General features: G+C 41.1%; 1 protein-coding gene across 2 annotated transcripts in view; it reads right to left on the bottom strand.

Moving 5' to 3' along the window:
• The window catches only part of tll1 (tolloid-like 1), a 32,748-nt gene that overhangs the window by 2,266 nt on the left and 6,182 nt on the right, over positions 1-24,300 (bottom strand). For both annotated transcript variants that reach the window (XM_028400381.1, XM_028400372.1), the window contains 18 exons: positions 17,152-17,274; positions 16,854-16,934; positions 16,510-16,668; positions 16,292-16,409; positions 15,009-15,187; positions 14,527-14,632; positions 13,691-13,815; positions 12,327-12,442; positions 12,085-12,187; positions 11,157-11,273; positions 10,825-10,970; positions 9,931-10,126; positions 9,702-9,827; positions 8,669-8,829; positions 8,402-8,582; positions 5,642-5,767; positions 2,992-3,119; positions 190-403 (listed from right to left, as the gene is read on the bottom strand). In XM_028400381.1, coding sequence (XP_028256182.1) covers positions 190-403; positions 2,992-3,119; positions 5,642-5,767; positions 8,402-8,582; positions 8,669-8,829; positions 9,702-9,827; positions 9,931-10,126; positions 10,825-10,970; positions 11,157-11,273; positions 12,085-12,187; positions 12,327-12,442; positions 13,691-13,815; positions 14,527-14,632; positions 15,009-15,187; positions 16,292-16,409; positions 16,510-16,668; positions 16,854-16,934; positions 17,152-17,274 — 2,505 coding nt within the window. The remainder of the gene's footprint in view (positions 1-189; positions 404-2,991; positions 3,120-5,641; positions 5,768-8,401; positions 8,583-8,668; positions 8,830-9,701; positions 9,828-9,930; positions 10,127-10,824; positions 10,971-11,156; positions 11,274-12,084; positions 12,188-12,326; positions 12,443-13,690; positions 13,816-14,526; positions 14,633-15,008; positions 15,188-16,291; positions 16,410-16,509; positions 16,669-16,853; positions 16,935-17,151; positions 17,275-24,300) is intronic.

Genomic DNA, 24,300 nt, shown 5'->3' with positions numbered 1-24,300 from the left:
TTCCTTGTTCTCATTAGGCTTCATGAAGGGCTTTTATCACGTAATGACTGTGTTGCACCACTAGAGGGGGATGTTACTCCTAAAAGCTTCTTCTCAGAATCTCCAGACAGAAGTGATGATGCACTGATAGTATTTACGTGATCATGTGATTATTTGATCACACAGATTCAGACATATGTTTTCACACACCTGTGGAGTGTGTAGCTTGGAAGCCTTTCCGTTGTACTGAGGCATCAGAAATAAAGCGGAGATACATCTTGTTGCCAGTGGAGACTATGGGCTCTGGTATTTTACTGCCGCATAGCCGGCCCAGGATGGCTGCAGTGTCACTGTCTCCGTCAAAGGCCTCCAGGTGGTCGTAAGCACATTCCTGATGCTGCTCGATCTCAAACTCATTGAAGGTCTGCAGAGGTGGAGGAAGAGAGAGAGATGGAGGGTGAGATCGAGCGACTGCATATATTCACAAAGCTGCAGGGTTGATCTAGCAGTTTCATAGATGAGCTGCTTACAGTGGCACTATGTTCACAATGAGTGATGAAGAGATGATATTTGTCTTTACTACAAATGCAGCAATGCACAGTATCACTAGCATCAGATCTTCAGGTCGTACTCTGGACTTGTGGCAGGTTAGAGGTTGGTGAGGGCAGACATATCCCTGTGGGCTGTCAGAAAAGCTTCTAGTATGTTTGTCTGTCTCTTAATCTGACCTCTTTGCTGAATATGTCTGTATAACATGTTGTATTATATAGATTATGGGTTTCCTAATATCATGCCATTCTCCAGTTTCTGCTCTCTTTCCATGCAAACACACTTTCCAATTTGAATTTGCTTAATCTCAAACTGTCGGCCTCTCTCACGCAGACATCCTTCAAACCCTTCACTCTGACCGTTGTTTTGAAAAATAAACATCTGCACTGCATATTTCCCAGACCTCAGAGAAGAAAGCCCTGCCTCCCTCGTCTCTGCTGGCACACTGCTTACACGCTGACATGCATGTACACACTGTCACGATTCACAATCGAATCAGGTCACTGCAAGCTGAGTCATAACACCTTGCAGGCCTCTCTCCCACACACTCACACACCTCTCCAGTTGCCTCTTCATCACATCACTCCAACCACCACAGCACTGTTTCTTTGAACAGGCCGGGTGAGTGAAGGTGGGCTGATGAGGTGATGTCATTACACACAGAGGAAGTGTTTGATTTTGAGGCTGTGATGGCTTCCAGATGTTTCTAACAGCAGCTCAGGAGACACTGGTGGGTTGATGGATCTGTTTACTACTTCCAGAGATGAGTGTGTGTGTGTGTGAAGGAGCAATAACAGAATGACCTTCACCCCTGTGTTCAGATTTCTGGTAGCATATTTATCCCACCATGATGTCATTACTGTGGATATAGACCGAGAGGAACACACCCACTTGTGTTTCTTTTTATGTTTTTGCAACTTTTTGTGACGCTCACTGACATAATACACTCACAAACCACTTTTTCAACCCTAATGACTTAATGTCTCAGCTTGACAATCACTCAATCCTAAACCTGCTTCTACTTTGAGTCAAATAAAACTTTTCTGGTCACACACACACACAAACTCAGACATCTTTTCAAATGTGCATCAACATCACCACACAAACCCGTAACTGTGCTATCATATCCTGTGATGTAACGTCTTATATAAGCAGTGATAAGAGATGATCGAAACTAAATGATGGAAGTTTTGATAATGTTCATTTGCAGAGAGGTGAGTCCTGCATGCTCCTCTGTGTGTGTGTGTGTGTGTGCCTACAGGAGGAATGTGCGTGCACACTGTACTGTAAAGACAGTGTTTATGTGTCTGTGACACTATTTGAATGGGAACACGACGGGACTTTAGGAGGATTATCTGAAATGAATAGAAGTGTGTGTGTGAGAGAAACAGCCTGCACTGAGCTGTGTGTCTCTGTGAGGACCATCCTGAGCTCGACACTTGTGATGCTTTTTAGAGCTAAAATGAGCTTAAAATCATTTTTAGCTAATTCTGTCTTCACAATTGGGAGGATTTGGTGGCTTCACTTTTTTAAGTGTCATTTAATGAAATGTCTGTGACTTCACTCCAAATTCCACTATTTTAAAAACATTAAAAAAAATACTTTAAATTGAAAAAATATTTAAAGCCAAAAAACCTAATGCATAGTCACTCTCTCGAGTACCATCATGTCAAAATTATGTTTACAGAAAAGTCAGTTTAGTAAATAGTCAGTGTTGTTAATAAAGAATTTTCACGGAAGATGAATGACATCTCTGTAAACCATTTTCAGTAATACAATATACATATCAATCATAATCATCATCAACAAACATCTTATATATCTATTAGATACTTATGTGTAGTTCTAATTAACATATTGTTGAGTTAAATGTCAATTTATTATTGACTTTAACATCTGTGAAGCAGAGAAAGAAGATAAATGTGAATGCTTTTGGATTAGGGTTGCATTCAGGGAGTGTATTATGTTTGTCATTTCGTGTGTGTGTGTACACTTCCATCATGGCAAGTAACCTTGTAGTCACTACACACATCCCATCATCATCTCTACACAGAGAATGTGCAAACACGTCATTAAAATGTTGGTAATCAGCTGTGTCCAATAATAATGTAGGTACGCTCACATTGTGCATTGACTTAGAAAATATGGAGATCACCGGCAGCCTGCATGTGTGTGTGTGCATGTAAGCCAAACGCAAACACACACACACACCCACGCAGGAAGACACAGATGGCCACTGCCCAAGGCCCCTTACTAACGCATGAGCACACGCTTGCAGTTACAAACATGCACTTTCTCCCCCATTCACATTTGGGTTTAAAAAGTGGAACATGAAACAAGAGATCACCCAGGAAAAGGGGGGAAATCAGCCCGAGGCTTCTACATATAATATGAAGTCAGAGACAGAACATTGCAGAGTTACCAGAGATGATGTGGGACCTGCTTCATTGGACGCACACTTACTATCTTGACTCTGTGTCCCGGCATGGCTGTGATGTCCCAGGTGCACTCCTTACGGCTGGGATACTTGTCTGGCCAGTTGGGGCTGCTCAGGGTCCCACTGGGGCTGTGGATCTTATGCTCACACTCAGCTGGATACACACAGAAACACACAAGCACACACATCGGAGGAAGTTAAAAATCGTGGCTGCACAGGAAAAGGTCAAAGGAAATGGAAAGGGAACAGGAAGGAAGGAGAGAAACAAGAGAACCAAACGAGAGAGAAAGGATTTCAAAGAAACACATTTACACTTCTACACTCAGTGCTGTACTCACTACAATAATAAAAACTCAATAAATTGTTTTCTTGACATCTTAACACAGAAATATAATAATGTAACATTAGTCCATTATAAAGGTAGTAGCATGTGACCCTTGAATGACAGCTATAGTCTTTCTGCCAGAACCAGACTACTACTGTCAGCGCAACAGAGCAGAATTAATCAACATTTGTGAACTCACTTAGTGAGGGCTTGAACAGACAGTCAATTACATGTAATAGCTCGGCACTGTATCTTTAAACATTTCTACATACATAATAGTAAACTATGTATGAGGTCCCATGTTCCGTGCTGCACCAGAGTAAAAAAAAAAAAAAAAGCTTCAGTTTTCCGTGACATCAGGGACAGAGTTATTGTGTTATTGAAACTATTTTATGGATTTATTCCAAAAAAACATTTTTCCATCACACACTGGTCTTCACAGCATCTGTGGTGTTCAGCAACAGAATCTTGTAAAGAATTCAACCATAAAAAACAGCAATATGTGTTTCAGCTGTCACTGTTGGACAACTGAAACAACAAACTGTAACAGTGTTCATCGTGCAAACACATCGGCTCTCCTGGTCCAAGTTACAGTCTCCATGTTTCCATTGAATCCACAGCAGCCTTCACTGTCACACATGTGGCGTTTGAGTGCATATGTCGGGTGTTACATGAATGTCATGACTTTATGAAGGTGCTGAGAGATGGGAGGCATGCACAAGACAAACAAGGTGTTAAGAGTGACAGCCTTTATTTCTGAGATAATCCAAACTCATGTACAGAATGAAATGAAAATGAGATTATACAGCATGTATAAATGTAAAGGAGAAGTGAATACAGGTGTCACATTCCACACATTATACACTACAATGTTTGTGTAGTTAATAAGACTGACCGAAGTTTGACAATAATTTGTTTTCATAAAAACAAATGCTTCCATTATCTAGTTGTCAGAAAAGTTTACTGAGGCCATAACAAGATGATTTTCTCCCTTTCCTCTCAAACTATGTATTATAGTGTTGTACAGCTCTGTTACTATCACTCTATGAACACTCATGGACACATGCTTTATGTATATACATACAAACACATGGACACAGGCTGTGTGAGAATATGGATTTACATGACTCTGCAAGGTTACTGGGTCAAGCTGCTCTAATGCACATGTAAACACACACACATACACACAGGAAGACAGCGCTACATGTGAGGCTTTCAAGGTCCCAGATGTTTGAAACATGAGTCTTTTTATGAGCAACACAGGGAGTCTTTAGTGAGACGTGTATCTGAGTATTGATGTGGTGTGTGTTTGTGTGTGTTCAAAAGTTCAACATCAAAGAGTGTAATAAGTCAATTTGGTGTGTGTGTGTGTGGAAACTGTTTTTAATAAATAATGCTTCCTGTCAAACTCCACCGGACAAGTTCCAATCATGTTAATTTTACAGTCAGCTTCAGACCCAAACAATAGTTTTTGGCGTACATCCATAGAACATAGAACATGTCTAAGGTAGCTAACTCGACCTGGTATGGTTCATGGTCCTTCTCATATGTTTAGTCAGTCATATGATTTAGAGTTTGGGCATCTTCACACTTGCATAACATATACAAGCCAAAACACAAACAAACTGAAACACAGTAGTTTACCATATTTGTATGGCAAATGCACCATGTTACCCAGTCTGCTAAGCAGGTCAGACAGGGCATCTCACCTTTTTTTATCTCCATGTGGACTTTTTACCTGCATGCTACCAAAGACTGCTCAGACTGAGCGACAACTCTGACAGTATACAGAAACTAAGCTTCCAGCACCTCAAGCAAGGGTAGTCACATTTTAAACTTTAGGATACCAGTGAACAGCATGGTAGTTAATTCTTAATTAATTCTTTTGTCTTTAGTGTACACAATCCATTAAACAGGTACAAAAACAAGGTACAACAGTAATACGCAGCTGGGAGAGTGGACACATTTTTGTGTCTTCATGAGAAACGTTAAGACAAGAGAATACTGAGTGAATACTGATGATAATGTACAGAATAAAAATGATGTGATTTAATTATTCAAGCTTTTTAAGCCATGTCTAATTGAGTTTTATTTCTGGGGTTTAAGCTTTAGAATTTAAACTCAGTAAAGTCTCTAACATGAGTCTGTCTGCCTGCATGTAGTGTTCCCTCAAATGTAAAGGGCCAGCCTGTTGTCATGTGGATGTGAGTAGACAGGGTATGGACCGTATGAGGGCCGATGATTGTTTATATGAATGGGCACATGCTTGTGTGGATGGGTGACGACATGCATGTGCACTCCAGTGGTTTTGTGCCAGTGTGTGTGCAGATGTGAATGTACGTGAAACCCACCTTCCTTACAGTCATGTTTGTTCTCATGCAGTACAAAGCCATGGCGACACTGACAAACGTAAGAGCCCACTGTGTTGATGCACTCGTGCTGGCAGCCGCCGTTGTCCTTGCTGCACTCATCTTTGTCTGTGAGAGATACACATGCAACACATCACTCATGTGGAAACATCACGGAGACGAGGTGGAGGGACAGGGGAGAGAGAGGGTGATAAGAGAGGGGTGGGTGGAGGCAGAGAAGGAGCAGACAAATCATATTTGAAGAGGAAGGTGAAGGAAGGATGGAGAGAAGTTTGTCTCAAAATGGTCACAGACCACATGACCCATGAAGTTTTGAGACTCTTGTCCACAAGGATCCACAAATGCATGATGCATTTAAGTGCTTGTGGAAAACTGGGTCATCTGAGTTTCGCCATTGTGAAGTTAGTGAAAGTGACAAAAGCAGTCAAAAAACATTTATAGCATGCTCACCTACAACACTGTTCAACTGTGAGCAGTAACTTTGAATTACACACAGCTGAGGGGCCAACAAGATGATCAAAACCAGCTTTTAACACCTTCTGGAGACACAGTTACAACAGACCACGAGACAAGACCACAAGAAGAAAGCAGAATATAAAATAACATTGTTGTTACTTAAAGAACCAACACACTAACAGTGCTGTCTTGTCTCCTTCATCCTCTAAATTGCGGCCTCCTATGTTAACCACCCTTTTGGCCGGGTGATGACAAAGCCCTTTGGTGCAGCTAAATGCTGGGGCAGCAGAGCGTCTCACAGGGTGGAGGTAGGAAGGAATGGGAAGACTGGCTCTGTGTGGGGGCCGCCACGTTGACAACGGCGATGGTGTCAGAGGGAGAAGGGGTGGGGCTGGACAGATGACCGCACAGGAAGACAAGAGGATGTATGGGAGAGAGTGTGGGAGACAGAGTTGTGGTGTGTTTGTGAGCACAGAGAAACAGATTCCTATAAAGAGATGTGAGATTAGACACAGACGCTGAGTCTCACCTCAACTCGAGAGCTTGTAAATTAAACTAGATCTGCTTTTAATGAAACCGCTAAATCCTCCTCTCTCTCTCTCTCTCTCTCTCTCATTCTGTGTGTGTGTGTGTTTTGTCTGATGTGGTATTACGGTGCTATTGTGGGCTCAGTCTCAACCTATCACAGGCTAAGAAGCTTTGCGGTTGATGCTACACAGTGTTCATTGTGGCCATCTTCAGGTCAAGCACGAACTGTTCACACACACACGCTCACACACACATGCTCACACACGCGCTCACAAGGATTAGTAGTATGTGGGAGGCTGAAGGGACCTCCCTAAAGCTGCTGGCTTTTCACCAACCAAAAGCCATCCCTGGAAGTTGCGCACAATAACTGAGCCACACAGCAACTTTTAACACACACATACACATCATATGTGTCTGTGTAATTTCTCTGTGCGACCACTGAGCGGTTCATCTGTGTGTTCCAGGTGTTCTGCAGGTAGCCACGTTTTGACAAGCTTATCCAATTGACAGCTTTATTTCCTCTAAAGTAGCTATGATGTTAAATCCAGGTTCATGTACTTTTCTTTTTTACTTACTTTATAGTAAATGTAAAAAAAGAGAATTTCTAACTAAAATTGTTATTCTGAGATGTTAATGTCCAACAAATTCATCCCTGCATCAGCAAATAGAGGATATTTGTTGTGTTTTCACAAGGCAAATCATAGCTATGGCCCAGTTTTATACTAGTTATTAGATAGATGCAGATCTGATAATCTAATTTTATTTTATAATGCTGATGGGCAGAATTTGAAATCTGTGTTTAGTGTTAAGTAAACTGGTGGGTGTAATTGCCATTTATTAAACAGTATGGTAATGTAGTAGATTTATTATCTAAATATTGGCTGCAAAAAGATGCAATCTAATGAAAATACATGTTATCAATTACACATAACATAGAAAACCATGAACAGATATTATTTTTTTTGTGACTGATTTTGTGGTATTCATCAATTATTTCATTATAATTTAGTTACACTGAAGAAAGAATTTTGAATTATCTCCCATTCTTGGTTGATAAGGAGTATTATTAATATTTAGTAAGAAACTGGGCCACAGCACGATTCCCTCTGGAAGAATGGATTAAACACTGATCCGCACTGTTAAAACTGGATCCATCCATTCTCACATTTCACGGCAGACGAGAGCCAATCAGAGCCCTCCGCTGTGAGGTCATGTTACCTCTGACCTTTGACGAGGTTCCCAGCTTGTTGTTGACACGGCCACGAGCTGGGGAGCGGCCGCGCTTTATGTCTTGGCATGACTCAAACACAAACATACGCTCCTGACATTGTGCCAGTCTGTCTGAGGGGGAGAGAGAGGGCAGAGCGCAGGGTGGATGCAGGAGGTTGGAGCGCCAAGTGGAGGCTCAGGAGACATGACATGACACATGACACATGTACACACACATACTGTATATATCAATATTAACTCCAAATGCTAAAACATGCAGTCACAATGAACACACAGCAAAGATGGACAGAGGACACAAAAAAGCAGACAACTACACACTTGTAAAATGTGTCTATTCACTATAAACAAACTCTGCAGTCAGCTTCAGCTCCAAGCTGTTCATAATGTTCTTTGACCACTGCATTCCAGTGGTCAAAAACCACAAACCATTCCTGCACCACAATCTACTTCGTCCACGTTCATTTCTACATACACCTAAATACACAGCTCTGCCCACCCCTGACACACACATAAACCCACATGTCTTACCTGAAAAGAAGTGGGCTTTGAAGCCTTTCTTAGAGACAGTGTTGTCTGACTTGAACTCAATCCTCATGTTGTTGTATTGAGAGGTAATGACTTCTGGGACTTCGGTGCCACAGTATTTGCCATGTAGCTTAGAGTCTGACGACAGGCCGCTCCGCACCTCCACATAGTCGTACTTACACACCTAAACACACATACACATGCTAAGTGTCTGCTACACTAAGCAGCCTCCTGTTGCATTGATTAACATGTTTCAAAAGACACACTCACCTCGTTGCCCTCCAGCTCGAAGGCCTCAAACTGCATGGAGATGCGGTATTGAGTGGGAGCAACCACCTGCCACACACAGTTCTTGTTGGGCGGATACTCTTTAGGCCAGCCTGGAGTGCTAATGGTTCCATTTAATGAGGACAGCAGACCGCCACAAGCAGCTGCAAATGTACAGAAGGAAAAGCTTGCAAACTTGTATTGTTGTCATCTGATCTTGTGAGCTCAGAAAACATCATTGGAAGCATATCATGTCCTTTGCCTAAATCAATTGTCTGTTTTATAACAGCTGACCAGAAAAGACGTAAAGCGCAAACAGACACAAGTACACAACTACAGGATCAGGTGCAGATTATCTGGCAACAGCGTTGTGTACTGAGTGTACTTTGTTTGTTTGTTATGAAGTCCAGCATCGAAGGTCAAAAAAACCTTCTACTGATCCTGGCAAGAATATTCAAACAAAGACCACCAGATTAATCTGAAAGACGATATGTGTGAAAACACAGCTAATAACAATAATAACACTGTGAAAACAGATGGCTGGGATCTTGTGCCTGATCTTGCTCAGCTCTGCTTCCTCACATGATCTCTCCCACAACTTTTCCATTATGGTGTGTAACTGTATATGAGGCCTTTCTACATAATTTTAACATGCAATAAATAAATTAGAATTTCACTGTAACCATGGCTATTCTGAAGAAATACAACATCTAGTAGGATATTGCAATAGCATAGCTTTTCTCTCTTTGCCTCAGAAGTGGTTTGTTCATTCGTTCCAGTATGTGGGTCATTGCTGGTAGTTAATCTATTTTGTGGGATTAAAGGAACTTCACGCATGTGTGGCATTGGAACAACAACGCATGAAGCTTTGTGTCAGAAAGATGTTTTTTCCTGTTGATGGAGGCTGTAAGGATGTTTTTTTCATGAGTTAAGACTCACATCCTTCAGAAACACACAGTGGCACAAGCAGGAACATGACTTCAGCATACCAGCCACACACACACACACACACACACCCACACACATTCACTGTTACCTTCGCAGCTCTTCTTGTCTGGGGCTAGTTCATAGCCAGGGTCACAGGCACACTTGAAGCTGCCAAGAGTGTTAACACATCTCTGTTCACATCCACCATTGTCTGGCTTAGCGCACTCATCTTCCTCTAAAAAACACACACGTCATAAGCACGTAAGAAATGTTTTGGATAAAAAAGCCACCAACTAAACAGTGGCACACACACACACACACCCTCTCTAGTCACACACCTTTGAAAAAATTAGCAGCAAAGCCAGCTTTGTTCACTGTCCCATCCGAGACAAACTTCATCCACAATGTGTTTGAGGTAGAGCGCACATCTTCAGGTTTGTCATAGCCACAGAATCGGCCAATCAGAGGGCTTGTTTCAAGTGGGCCATCCCGAACCTCCAGGTAGTCGTAGGCACAGCTGTCATGTCTCTCAATCTAGGTGTATGCAGAAACACAGTGAAACAGACTGAAGTGCAGCGACTTCCATCATCATTCTTTCCATCGGTGTCATCAGATGTCTCAGCATCTGATGACACCGATGTCCTATGTTTTATGTTTACATGTTTACAATTTGTCACTGCAGAAATAACATTTATATAAAACCTGCATTACCATGAACAACAAGGCAAACACAAAACCTATTAAGCAATACCCCATGTAGCCGTTCTAGCAAATGTGTTTCTGTTGCCATATAGAATGCAACAAACTCTTTTCATTTCATTTTTCAGGGTACAAGGTAAGCTCAAGCAGCGGAAACATGCACAAAGGTGGTGCTATGGCCTAATATTTCTTGTAGAGCAAAATACAGATTAGCTTGATGTAGCTTGATATATTGTGTATAGCATACAGCTGAAAAGAGATTGTAGAAGAGATTGATCTCAGCTCCTCTGAAAACCTGAACTTTGACCTTGTATGTTTGAAATCATACGAACTCATTTAGCAAACTGACATTTTTACAGGGTTCAATCTACAAAACTAATCCTCATCTGCCTGCTGTGTGTTTCTGTACACACACACACACACATGAGCACCTTTATTAACTTCCTAGCAGCTATACGAGCGTGAAATCTGACCCAGACATTCCTAAGGGGGGAGAATCACACACACGCACACACAAAGAGGGAGTGACTCACCTCAAAAGCCTGGAAGCTGAGCCCAACGTTGTATCCCTCAGATACAGTGATCCTCCACACACACTCTTTGGAGGGTCTGTAGTCATCAGGATAGTTGGGAGACTGAATCTGGCCCGAGTCCTTGGTGATTTCCCCTCCACAGATCGCTGCACAAAAGAGAGGCACAGGGGAAACACGATGAATTAGCATCAACTGCACTGACCATGTACACCTGAAACGTGTGGGCACTAATTAACAAAAATTGTTAAAACGGTATTATTCAGAGCCAGTGACTTCTCATTCTACATATGTATTCATGCTTTCACTGGTATTATTGATACTGAAGGTGTTACCTTCATAAATGGCAGCAAAGCCTTTCCCGACCCAGTTGCTGCTGCTGCGAAACTCAATCCACATTCTGCTATCAGTGGAAATCAAGATGTCAGGAACTTTATCTCCACAAAACCTCCCTGTAAAACACACACAAACAAGCCCTGTAAGTCACAGTGTTCAATGGTTGTTGGGGAAACACGTTTAAATTAACTGTTAAAGCATGACGTTGTAAATGTGGTAGCACTACTTCCGCAATACAACCTCCTTATTCATTTCAATAAGTTTAAGCCCGGTTAAAGTTCGGTGGAACGCAAGGCAAAGTCATCTGGTAACACTTTACATAGGCTGCTGGAATACACATACGTGTACACACAATGTGTGTAAATACATCATCGTGTGTGATATAAAACTACTGTTGCAAGCATCAAGATGAAAAAAAGCTATTCTTACTGCTCTCAGTTGAGTTGTAAAATTCTGCCTAAAATTAGTACAAACATCTGTGCAGCATCTTTACCTGCATCTCCTGGCTTGAACTTCACTGATATTTCCAGCACTGTTTTTTTATGTCATTGTAGTGTATTGTGGGATTTTATACATAAGAAATCGTGTCTCAATCCAGGGGCATCTTAAAGACTGGATGCAACCCAACATATCCTAAGATTCACAGAACTTTGGCTGTGGTTTGTTAAGAGAATACAGCTGACTACACAAATGCAACTTTAAGAGTACACTTTTAAATGTAAGTAGTAACTGTTGCATGTCCCTCTTGACCCTTCTTTTAAAGCAGGCAGGTCATCAATTAAAGACACAGCTATAAGCCTTAAAGTACCACCATCAGTTACCCCTCATACAATAATAAGTGGTCAGACAGTATAACTGGTCAGTGCGGTTATTCTTAGGTAATCAGTCATCCTCCTTTAGCCCTGCCAGACTGTCTCTTCTTCTTACCGAGCAGCGGAGCCTTCCTCCAATATCCATCTCGGACCTCAATATAGTCATACCAGCACAGGCTGCTTTTGTACAGATCCATGGTTGTGAAGTTCAGAACAATCTAAAAAAATGTAAAAAAAAAACAACAACATATATGTGTTTAGACTTAGTATACAGTCATTTTGTCAGGGCTCTTTTATTTTTATTGGCCATGCATGCACATTCACTACACTACTGGAAGCTACCGAGTGTGTTTGCACCTTTTCCCCGGGTGTAACGGAGATTCTCCAGACACAGTGAGTGTATGAAGGGTATCCATTTGGGTAACCAGGAGATGAGAAGTTGCCTGTTGACTCCTGCAGTGTTTCTCCACATGCTGCAAAACACAGACAAACACACACATACACAGATGGAGTTACATTTTTGTGGTAAGTGCTCCTGTAGAATCCCTTCAGCTGTGTACTGATCAGTACACTACTAAAGAAAACATGGCTCTCATATCTATTATTATTCTCTTTCTGCACATAATTTTTAAACAACTAATTTACCACAATAAATATATTACAGACTATATTCTGTCAAAACAACATCCACATAGGGCATGTTGTAGTGCCAAAGTTTATGTCTATATTGTGTGATCTGTCCATATGGAAACTGTTAGAGTTGTATTTTTAATTCTAACCAGTAAAGGAATTAAAATCACCCTCCCAAACGAACTCATGTCGCTTTTGGCTCCTTTCAGTTTTGGATGTTGAAAACTACAGTATGTGCATTACATGTGTGTTACTGTGTGTATCTGACCTCAGTCATTTAAGAGACTTTTAATTCATTCCTATTAAGGCACAATGTAGCTATATGTGTATTCATTAAAAATAATGACAACATTGCTCTACATTTCCTTATTCTGCCTCTCAAAAGGAGGTTAGCCAAATGTGCCCCCTCCTATCCCATCATGCATGCTGTTTCCCCCCCCCCCACAATGCCCCGGGGCTCTGTTCATCTGTCAGTGAATATGGTATCACTCGAACATGAATATGTAAGGTTCATGTTGTATCTATTTCCAGCTGGGACACAATAACACAGTACTTTCTCCCTACTATAATTTATTGTAATAATTCTGACATTATTATTGACAAATAAAATAATATGGTAGGAAAAAAAATAAAAATAAAAACTCTACCATTGGTTGACCTGAATTCCCACATCTATTCCTTCATCTGTTTGCTTCAGTACATCTTGCAATGTGTGTGAATTTGTCTTGGGATGTAGCTGCGTGTGTGGGCCTAAGACCAATGGCAGCATTTGTGATCATAAACCTTTGTGACATTACAGACAACAGATTCAGATCACGTCAGAAGGGCTCACCCGGGACCAGAGGAACGCCAGAACAACAGGGGTGTGTGCAAGAAATGACTGGAAGAGCATCAGATGTGTGTGAGTTTTTAAAAAGCATGGAGGGAAACATCACATGGAAAAACAAATTACTCAACTTAACCTCTGTGCCTCGGAGTGGGAGTGGGCGGGGAAAGGTTACACCAAAGATACAACCAGATAAACAGAGGTCATTTTAGCATGCACATACAGGCACACACACACTGCAGTCTCGTAGTAAATATATCAGTACCTGGACATCTATACAGCTTCCTTGCCTGTGCAATGTCTCCTTTACTGAGCCTAGTTCGCTGGCCTATAGCAGGACGGACCCCATTCTCATCTCTGGATGGAAGGATGGTGTCAAGGAACATCCCGCTTCAGGAAGGGAAGAAAAAAGGCATCAAATATGACATTATAGAACATGTATCAGAACAGTGTGGCACAAATTAAATGTCTTGTATACAAATACTGATCAGCCCACCAGTTTTGGGTTTTCTCAGGGACTAAGGCCTGAAAAAGTATGTATGGCAAAGTGAATCCATGACCGTTGTTAGAACCAAATCCAGATTTTAAATCAAGGAAATCAAAAAATAATAGTGAGAAAAAATAATAAGATGTCTCAATGCTATTCACTGTTTTTACTGAAATCAATTCCTGCCAAAGCAAATGTGCTTTAACGAAGAATTGTTGGTGAGTAAGGCCTAAGATACAGTTGAATCACTTAGACAGGTTTTATTACACACTTCTAATTCAACTCTGTGTGATTATGCAGACACTTTAAAATCAGTAATCAGTTTGTGGTTTTTCTGTTTCAGTCAGCACTGTATGAGAGTCCACACGTCCACAGTGGTGATGGCTGCCATTCAGGAATGTGGATAAAAAAGGAGCACAGTGCTCATCATTTTGACAGTGATGATGGCATCATTGTAGCTGTGGAGCAAAAAGATTTCTAAAACTGACTGCACTTATAAAAGCATCAGGGTCACTGTTTCACAAAGACTTGAGCGTTGAGAAAAATCAGTCTTGGCAGTTCGCAAAGTTGTAAATTCAAAACATATCAACAGACAAGATGCCGCCGCTGCTTACCGTGAGAAGGTGTTTCTGGCGTAGTGCATGATGCTATCAAAATCATATGGCTCCCCAAGAGAGTTCACCTCCCCTGGCTCCATCTTGAGGAAGTTATACTCCTGGCCTGGGAACGTCACATCGTGCACACACACGCAGACAAAGCAGTAACAATAAGTCTAGTTGTAGTCATGTATTAACATTTGGTGTGTTTCTGTACACATATATTTTTACATGACTATACCTGAATCAATAAGCCTGGTCTGAAACACTGCTATGTTGACTGATTTAACACCTGTCAGAGTGCATTATGGTGAAGAGGGGTGTGTTTGAGGAGAAGTGACAGACAGCGGCGACAAGTGTCTAGGTGACTTCACAGTCATTATAAGACTTATTCACACTTACTCAAAGCCAGACATGAGGGTGAATTTTGAAACCTACACAGGCTGCAGCTACAAACACCGTGAATGCGACCCAGGTGCCTCCTGGGTAATGAGTCTCACCTGGTTGGATGTTATCCCTGATGATGGTCACGTGATCGTCACGGTCGGGCCGCGTGTGCTCATGCCAGAAGCCAATGACGTGGCCCAGTTCGTGCACCACAATGCCAAACTTGTCACAGTTCTTTCCAATGGAGATGGCCTGGGGCCCGTTGCCACGACGACCCACATAGGAACAACACCTAATAAGGATTAGTAGGAAGTTGATAGTGGGGAGATAGGAGGATGGTATTTACTACACATTTGGCAGTTGAAAAAAAAACATCTTAAGTGGTGTATTTAATTAACAATGAACACACATACACACACACACAAAGTCTTTTCAGGATTTCCTGCCCTGTACTACATCCACCAGAGGAAAAGCTGCAGGATTTATTTACATACAACACTCCGATAAGCGGTTTCATAACCCAGTGTGAATAAGCTATGAGTATTCACATATCGCTGCTCACATAGCACACACACATTAGTTCTTTTTTTCTGGTTAGCAGAGACATTCGTGCCAGGCTAACAAATCTGATTAAAGTTATCCTACGAGCTGATTGCATAGGATCAGGAGTCAGTGGAGTAGAGTCTTTTCTTGCAGCATTTGCAGTGCCAGCATCAGTAACTTCGCACGCATGCTGCACACGTCACATATGTACTTTGGTTATAGCATTTGAATAAATGCATAATCCACTTCCAAGCTGCAGAGTATTCATACTACAGATTTAGGAGTCTAATGCAGCCAGACTATCACAGAACAGAGACAACTGGCATCATCACCTAACAAGCAGATCTTAACTTCACCTGAATGGCTGTCAAACTCACTGAAGCTCAGCTATATCAGCTTGTCACATGCAACTACCTTTGTTCTTCATTATCATTGCTAACACTCCTACATCATACACTGTTGTGTAGATTCTACACTGCAAATTCACAAGTGTAGCTGGACCTCTTCCTCTTTCAATGTCTTAAACTAAACGTCAGCCATTCTGAAACATCACAACTTACAACAAAGAGCCAGTGAAGTGTCACCACTGTACAAACACACTCTGACCCCACCGTGCTGCCACTCGACAGAACAATGCACTTCTGCGGAGTATGAACAAAAACTGTACGAACATACAAACACTTAAAGCCAGCAGTGTGATTGGTGGGATGGGGAAACAGGAGCAGGACAGGAAGGAAAGTGGAGCCATTGTTGAGTGACCGTATCGTCTCTCGCTATGACAAGGTCATTAGTGTACTCTAGGTACACACACACACACACACATCTGATATGCAACAAGATGTTCCAAACTCACCCACAGGGTCTGTAGGTGAAAACTATGTAGCTTTCTTCATCTGTCTTCTCAATGAAAGTTACGCATGTCTGTTTCTCCCAGTGACGCATGGCCTGTTTGAACATGGCCCTCTGACTACCTGAAACACACACATTTTACATCCTACTTTTAAACAATCACACATTAGTGTGTATTCAATTGCAGAGCACTGTGGGCAGCGGTCCAGTGGAGTTGCTTACCAGTGAAGTTTCCGCCAATGACGTAGGGAATGACTCCTCCAGGCCATATCCTCTCAGCTCGGGATGTGGCTGCTCGAGGAATACGACTCTTTACGACCTTCCCAGTTGTCCCGGCTTGGCTCTTTGGGTTAGCTTTGCTGTCATTCTTAGGAAGATAGTCTAACAGAGTGGTGAGAGAGAATTCAAATGTTCAAATGTAATAATGACTAGCTAATAATAGAAATATCACTTTATAAATGTGCTTTTACATTACTGGATCCTGCTACTTTACATTTTATTAGTCTTTTCTCATGAACATGAAAACCTCTTCCAGTGCAATACCCTGTGTTATTCAAACATCTTACCGAAGCCAAATCTACGTATTCTTTCCAGCAGTAGGTATAACGACCCACTCTTCTTCACAGTTTCATGTTCTTCGATGCCACCTGACCCACAGATAAAAAAAAATGAAAATACAAACAATGCATGATTAATGCTGATATCCTCAGTGATGTGGCCTTCTCTCAACTTCCTTCCTTTTCAAGCTGCTGTAAAGTGCAGCTGATGGGTAACGAGAGAGTTTCAGAGGAAACATGAGAAAGAGTGTTACGTGATGACAACATGATGACAACAGAGCTAGAGTGAGATGCTGAGTCCACTCACCAGTTGTGTGGCCCTGTCGGAAGTGTGTGTGCATGTGCTTGTGCTGTGTCAGGTCTATCGTCCTGTCGATCTGGAACATGCGGAGGTCCTCCTCGTCTAAAGCAATGTCACCCCAAAATACAGCTGGAAGAGACATGAGAAAGGTTTAAGTTATCAGAACGGTCCTCATATCATCAATCACATTATATTCAACAATGCATCGAAACCAATAAAGGCTGCTGTGTTTTATACCGGCTGGCTTTATATGTGAATTACACATTTTTCAGGCTCTTGATCACTTCCTGTGACAACCCCTCATTATCATCTATTAACAACTTATTTCACATATTTAAAGAATAAAATCTGTAATTTGTGTGTTTCTATCAGGCACCTTTTACCTTTAAACAAAGATCACCATAGGTCCCTTGTTCTCTATTTTTTTCTCTACCCCTAGGCAGCTCTGGCATCACATACAGCATCTACATCTACTAACAATGAACAACTGAATGATAACCATCGCTAAATGATTAGCTGAGCGGAGTTATTGCCCTCCACAGGGACTCAAGACACTAATACACTAACAATGGCATGGGAGAAGCTTGTCACTTAGCTAATCAGGATAGCCACTAAAGGAAATGGGGGTCAGGGTGCCATTGTGCTCAACTTCACACTATTGTTAGAGAGAGGAGCAAACCACAATGACCATAGATTTATTAATAACAACATCAGATACAGACTGGGAGTGTGTGTTGCTCAATGGTAGTGTATGATCTGTTGTTTAGATTATAATGATATAAAGATAATATCTGATAGCTGTATATAAGTGTCCATTAAACTCATTACATAATGCAACCAACAGAAAGAGGAGAAGAAAAAGTGTGTAAAATTACACACAACTGAAGCAGAACCAAAACCACTAAGTTATTAAGACGCTAGCGGAAGTAGTTGGCTCCAGAGATGAGAGCGACATACTGCAGCAACCTTTTTGTTCATCCTATAGTCTATATCAGGGGTCTCAAACTTGCGGCCTGTGGGCCAATACTTTGTGGCCCCCCACTTGACATCACACACACTTATTTGCTGAGGCTTGCCCTGTGCGTTTTATATTTTTTTATCACTTATGGGCTACCATAGCTCAGGCACGTGACAGCTTCTGGTGGTGTTTGTTGACAAGTTAGCCAACTTGGTCATGTGATTGGAACGTGATTAACTAAGAGGTTCTGAGGTACTATGTTCTGAAGAACTGTTCATGTTCTGACCTGTTATTAATAAAGATTGAGAAGATTGGACCACTTGTACAGGAATATTTGAAACCCTTTTTTTGTGGAATACTTAATGCAGCCCAGCCTCACCCAGATTCTACCCCCAGTGCCTCCCAAGGTAAATTGAGTTTGACTATATAGTCAAAATACACCATCCATCCATCATCAGAACCTGTTTTTTGTGCAGGGTCACAAGGTCAAAATATTCCATTTACAATAATTTGCAATGTAAGCGAGTACAATAACAAAAGTTTTTTATGTTTGTCATCTGTGAAGCACTAACACCAGTGTGAGAGGCCTTTACAGTTATTTCCCATGTTAATAACATATCCCATCCAACCACATGCTAACATGTCTCGTCTGTGACCACATCTATGCGTAATTCCTAATAAAATTAAAACTAAAGAGTAACTTGAAAAACAGCATGAGATGTCTTATAAGCTTTGCCTATAGTTGTTTTTTACTGTCTATGGATGTGAAATGCTTTTTTTAAAGTGTCCAAGGAGAGACTTGAGACTTCAGACAGCTGCAGACTCAAAAGCATTATTGTCCTATGTCTCAAAACATGCCTAATGTGGCCTGGTCTGGTTGGAGCTCCAAAGGGACAACATGTTAAAGTATTGATTTAAAACAGTACTTAAAACTTGCAAAATACTGTATAAACAGGTACACACCCGGTAGTAGTTTGTGTTGAACTATTTGAAACTGGCCTGGTTTACCGAGTGGAACACTTTGGATTTAAACCAATCAAATGCTCACTTGTGTGTTAAAATACCTCTTGTGACTGAAGTAGAGCAGTCAGACATAAAATTGGCATATAAAAGATGTTTATTTGATTTGGCTGTGCCTTTGTTGTATAAAATCACAAAAATAACACAATTAACACTAGCTTTACTTAAGATGTGGTTTAAACAGGGCTGTTGCAATGCTACTTTCCTACTCTAGTGTGTTCTCTGGAAAAGGTATTTTACAACGAGTCACAAAAGGACCAAATTTATGAATAAAAAAATCTAATAATACATGAAGAAATTGTCTCTTTGCCACCAAAAGGTCATGGCAAGAATATTCATATAAATAGAGTATCACCTTGCACCTGCATTAGAAACAATATTCCCTTTGCTTTTGTTTCTATTTGTGGCACAGTGTGTTTGGACAGTGTCCTCCTGACATTACACTTCGAGTAGTGCCTGATATTTCAGTACAACAAGGAAAACTACAAGGACTAAAAGTTTCCAGAGAAAAGGAGCTGACACAAGCAGAGATACAAAGCAAGAAGAAAAAGAGAGAATACAGTGATAGTAAGTTCGGTCCATTGATTGTTGGGGTCTTGTTAATCCATACAGATACCATAAATAGCCCAAAGTCAAGCCACAGGGGTAAGGAGGGGTGAGGACAGCAAGGCAGGGAGATGCAGGGAGGAAAGGTATTGATCCAAAAACCCCAGGATGTCCCAGGAGACCTACATCATGCTGACCAGGACCTTGCTGTTCGCCCTTCAGCAGGGGCACTGCAGCAAACACACACACACACAAGGACACACACAGTAATGCACCAAGCACAAAACTAGAAAGCAGACTTCCCTCCATCCAGCACTGCTCCCCATGGTGGCAGTGGGCAGACCAGCCTCTGCTGCATTGATTCAATTCTCTGGCATACACGACCATTGTCAGCTTTCTGCAGCCTGACAGCAAATCTTACAGCAGACATACAATACTAATTCTATATGTGTGTGTAAGCATTGGTATATTAAAAGGATTCTGAACATGCTGATTCTGAACATGCTGGATTCTGAATATGCTTCCCATCATCCTAAACTGACCACATAAATGCCACACCTCCTCCCCCATTATCCACCCAAGCTGTGGGAAAGGGGGCATTTTATTGTCATCCTGTAAACCTGTTGATATCATACGCTTTGAAATAAAATGTGACACTGGAGAAATTTATTGTTCCAGGATACAGCTATTGTCATCATTATTAAATGTATACACAGAAACAAAAAATACTACATCAGATGTAATTATTTTCCTTGGAATTGTGTGGCTTTTGACATTTTACACAACAATGCAGTAGAAAATGATGCACTGCTGAGTTACTCTCTGGGGTGTATCCAACACTGACACACACAAAAGCTTCTCATTAAGCAAATATAAGGTCACACTGTAGGTGGGCTAAGGTGTGCATGTGCATGGACATGTGCATGTAAAAGAGCCCTTCCACTCGTGTGATATTATTATATTGTATATGTAACCGTGGCTGGGAGCGTACTGTAATATTAAAAAGAGATTATCTCAGGCCATGTCTGAGGATTTTCTCTAAAAGTAATCATTGTACAAGCGGCTTGATCCATATTAACTCTTTGTGAGCAACAGCATGTGCTGCAGCGTGAGCTGACTTTACACTGACAGAGTGCTGAAAGCAGCCATCATGAGGCAAGGTACCAGAAATGTTAGGCCAAAAACTGTTAAAGGCAGCACGCTTTCCAGCTGAGTGGGCCATTACGTTGATACTCCACCCAAACATTGTTTCACTATGAAACATTTAGCCCCATCAGATGGTAATGTAAGTGTGGTTTACACTGAGGATTCACAGCTTGTATAACTGATTCCCACAGAAATTCAGTATGACAACATTCATTCAAATCACTCCTGCATGTGTGGATATCGGACACTGAGCATGTCTTCGACTGCGCCAAATCTGACATCACACCTCACAGTTCTTGGCTCTTTATTCAGCTGTGTTGTTTTGTTTAAACGGAGCAGTCTTACGTTAATGTGTGAAGAGCTTATCTGGAGGATCCGGACTGGGCAGCAGAAACAAAAAGATTTTGCAAAAGGATGTTTTTGGAAGATATATGGTCATATTTCTTGAATAACACAGAGTGCCTACAAATAGACAGTAAAGAAAGAATAAAAAGACTTAGTCTGTCATGGTGCTTCAATTAGAAGGCTGGGCCCAAGGAGCAGGTTTAGAGCAGTGATATGGTGCTGTTTAAAGGTGCAACAGTAACAGGCATTTGAGAGTATCAACTGTAACGCCATGGGAAAGAAAAACTGAATACTACCGCTACACATTAGTGTGCCTCCCCAGCTTTCATAAATGACACACAACTCCCTGAGCTGAACATTGGAATTGGACATAAATTGTGGGGTGTGGTATATCATAGAGACACTGAGCTGAGTTATGTTTTGTGGACTCGTCTGCAAAACCAAAATAACTGCTGTGAAACCAAGCTGTCTGCAGCCATCATTGTCCACTGTGGTGCAGTGTAAGTATAGCTTAATGTAATGCTTTGAATCAAATGGTTGTTTCTAGCTGTCTTCAACTTGGAATAATGAGATATTTATGTATAAGGTGTTGGAATGTGAAGGGATGCTGGTGTCTGGCCAAAAATGTATTTTCAGAGAAAGAAAAAGGAAAACTGCAGACACTTGGTCCGAGTTTAAAAAACTCCACCCTCCTGCAGCCAAGGAAACAACCTTAACTTTTGTTACATACAGTAGAGTAAAATAATACCAAAAAACTGAACTGACAATGTGATAATTACAAGCAACAACACAACAGAAAGACAGACAAGCCAAGTTTTGACTCACTCTCTCACTCTAATTATATATTTTTACAGACTCAAACACTGACAAAGACCTGGTTACACACCTCTACACTGACACACCACTGTGTTTACCACCACCACAGAGTGTGTGTACATGAATGTGTGTGTATCTTTATCTACAGATTAGAAAAGGCACAATTTATTCATGCATGAACACTGCTAAAAACAGATGGCAAGTCAGTGAGACGCACATCTGGACATCAGAAACGACCCGGAAACGAAGCCCAGACAGATCATAAACAAATCCAGTTAACAGGAGAACGTCGCCAGGCTTACAGCACTAAGTAGAATTAATTCTGCTTTTCTTTTTTTTAACATATTATTTGCTAAATAAATAGACTGGGCTGTTTTAGGGTTTTATGACCTAATGAGTGTGTAAAAGACCAAATAAAAGAAAATAAATAGTATATCAATGGACTGTGATCGTGCTAATGTTACTGTGAAAAGACATTTTAAAGGGTCTCAGTAACTCTGCAAAAACAGCCTCCATGTTTGATAAACGGTAACTGAAAATAAATACAATAAGGTAATTAATAAGAGCAAATCAAAAAAAATGAACATCTGCGACTTCAAAAGAGCTGCAGTCCAACTCATAAAAGTAAAGAGGATAACAGGCAAAGAAATGTTTGGTATGAGACAGAATAACATAATATCATATGACACACACACAAAGCTGGTGTAACCCTCTAATCACTTTACTGTGACACTGAGATTCCTCTCCAGCTGGTCATGGGTTTGGCCAGACATTGTGACGGGACACGGTGGTGGCTCGATTTACAATCAGGATGTCCTGGGTGTGTGGGCCAAAAAGCCGACAGACCAACACACAGATAAATATGAAACAAAAAGTTGTTAAACAAAGAACAATATTATTTTTGTGAAGGTGATTGAGAGTCCCACTCTTTAAGTGCTTTATTGTTGCATCGGATGTGACCGCATATCTTTGGTTCTCTGATTTGATTATGGTGTAATTACAATGAGTAATGAGTCTCATAATCAGAATAGGTCAAGTGACGGCATGACACAGCTGGCTAAGATTTAAATTGTTTTCATTCACTCTAAAGGCATTTTTTAAAAGCATATGCTTTGATTTGTAATCATGGAGCTAAGATTGTCATTACACTTATTACTGATGTCTCATCATGGCACATCATGTCAGCACATGACAACACAACAACGTTCACCACTTATCACCAGTGTAACGACAGACGATACATTATGATGATTGGATGGGGGGAAAAAACTATCTATCTAATCTAATCTAATCTAATGATTAAGTAATATTTTAAAACACAAAAATTTGTTATCACTTGCAAATGAGGATGAAATAACATTCTGAACTATTTTAAGTTCAGCATTACAATTGAAGCAGATTAGATGCAAGCTGCAACCTCCAGAGCAAAGAAATAGAAACAATGCAGAACTGCAAAATACTGCAGCTTCTTGAAAGTCTACTTGAGGCTTCAAAAACGAGTCAATCCTCATAAACTCACATGTTAAAAGAACCAACTGTGCAGTACAAAAGCTGTGTTCATGGCACGTCACTAAAAGAGAGGTGACCACACCATCAGAGGATCAACACCTTAAGATTCGTTCACTGTAACAAGATTGTGTGTAAGAAAGATGAATGATAGCACAGTGTATCAAGGATGAGCACCCATTTTTCAGAAATGTGACGCCCTGTGGCTCAGAGCTTTGAAGAAATGCTCTAAGTATGTTTTTAAAGTCAGAGGAGTGCTGATTGTTATGGACTTTCAGTCACCTGACCAAAACCCAAAAGAACACTAATAGGATGCTTGAGGACTGAGAAATCAGAGATAAACACCACACTAAGGTATTTACTACAGTTATGCCTTACATGAAATATTTTTGCATATTTTTTTCAGAAATCATAGTTAAATGTCACACATAAATTTTGAGTTGCACTTAGGTAAACCCGTGGGGTGTACGGGGGCTGTGATCACAGCTGGGCTCCTAAAATACTCAGAATAGCATAAAAAACAGTTTGATTGTAGGGAGAAGGCGACTTTTCCTCAGCCATTAACGGGTGAATATGAATGATTTCTGCAGCTATAAATACCCTGAGGAAAGGCTAGGTGACATAAAAGCACCCAGACATTTAATAATTGAGTAATGCATGGCAGGTGGGCGGAGTGCCGGCAATGCTGACTCATGCCTTCTGCAGCTCCGGAACAATGACGCTCCAGAACAAACAGTCGGCTCTCAGCACGGCCACAAAGTTTGTGCTGAGGCGGGAATCCTGAGGAAGACTTCGGAAGCTCAGTGGCAGGAGCACTC

The sequence above is a fragment of the Parambassis ranga genome, chromosome 1 (genome assembly GCF_900634625.1).
Source record: "Parambassis ranga chromosome 1, fParRan2.1, whole genome shotgun sequence".
Taxonomy (NCBI): domain Eukaryota; kingdom Metazoa; phylum Chordata; class Actinopteri; family Ambassidae; genus Parambassis; species Parambassis ranga.
The sequence above is the reverse complement of the archived record's forward strand: the minus strand, read 5'-3'. Positions and strand labels throughout refer to the sequence as shown.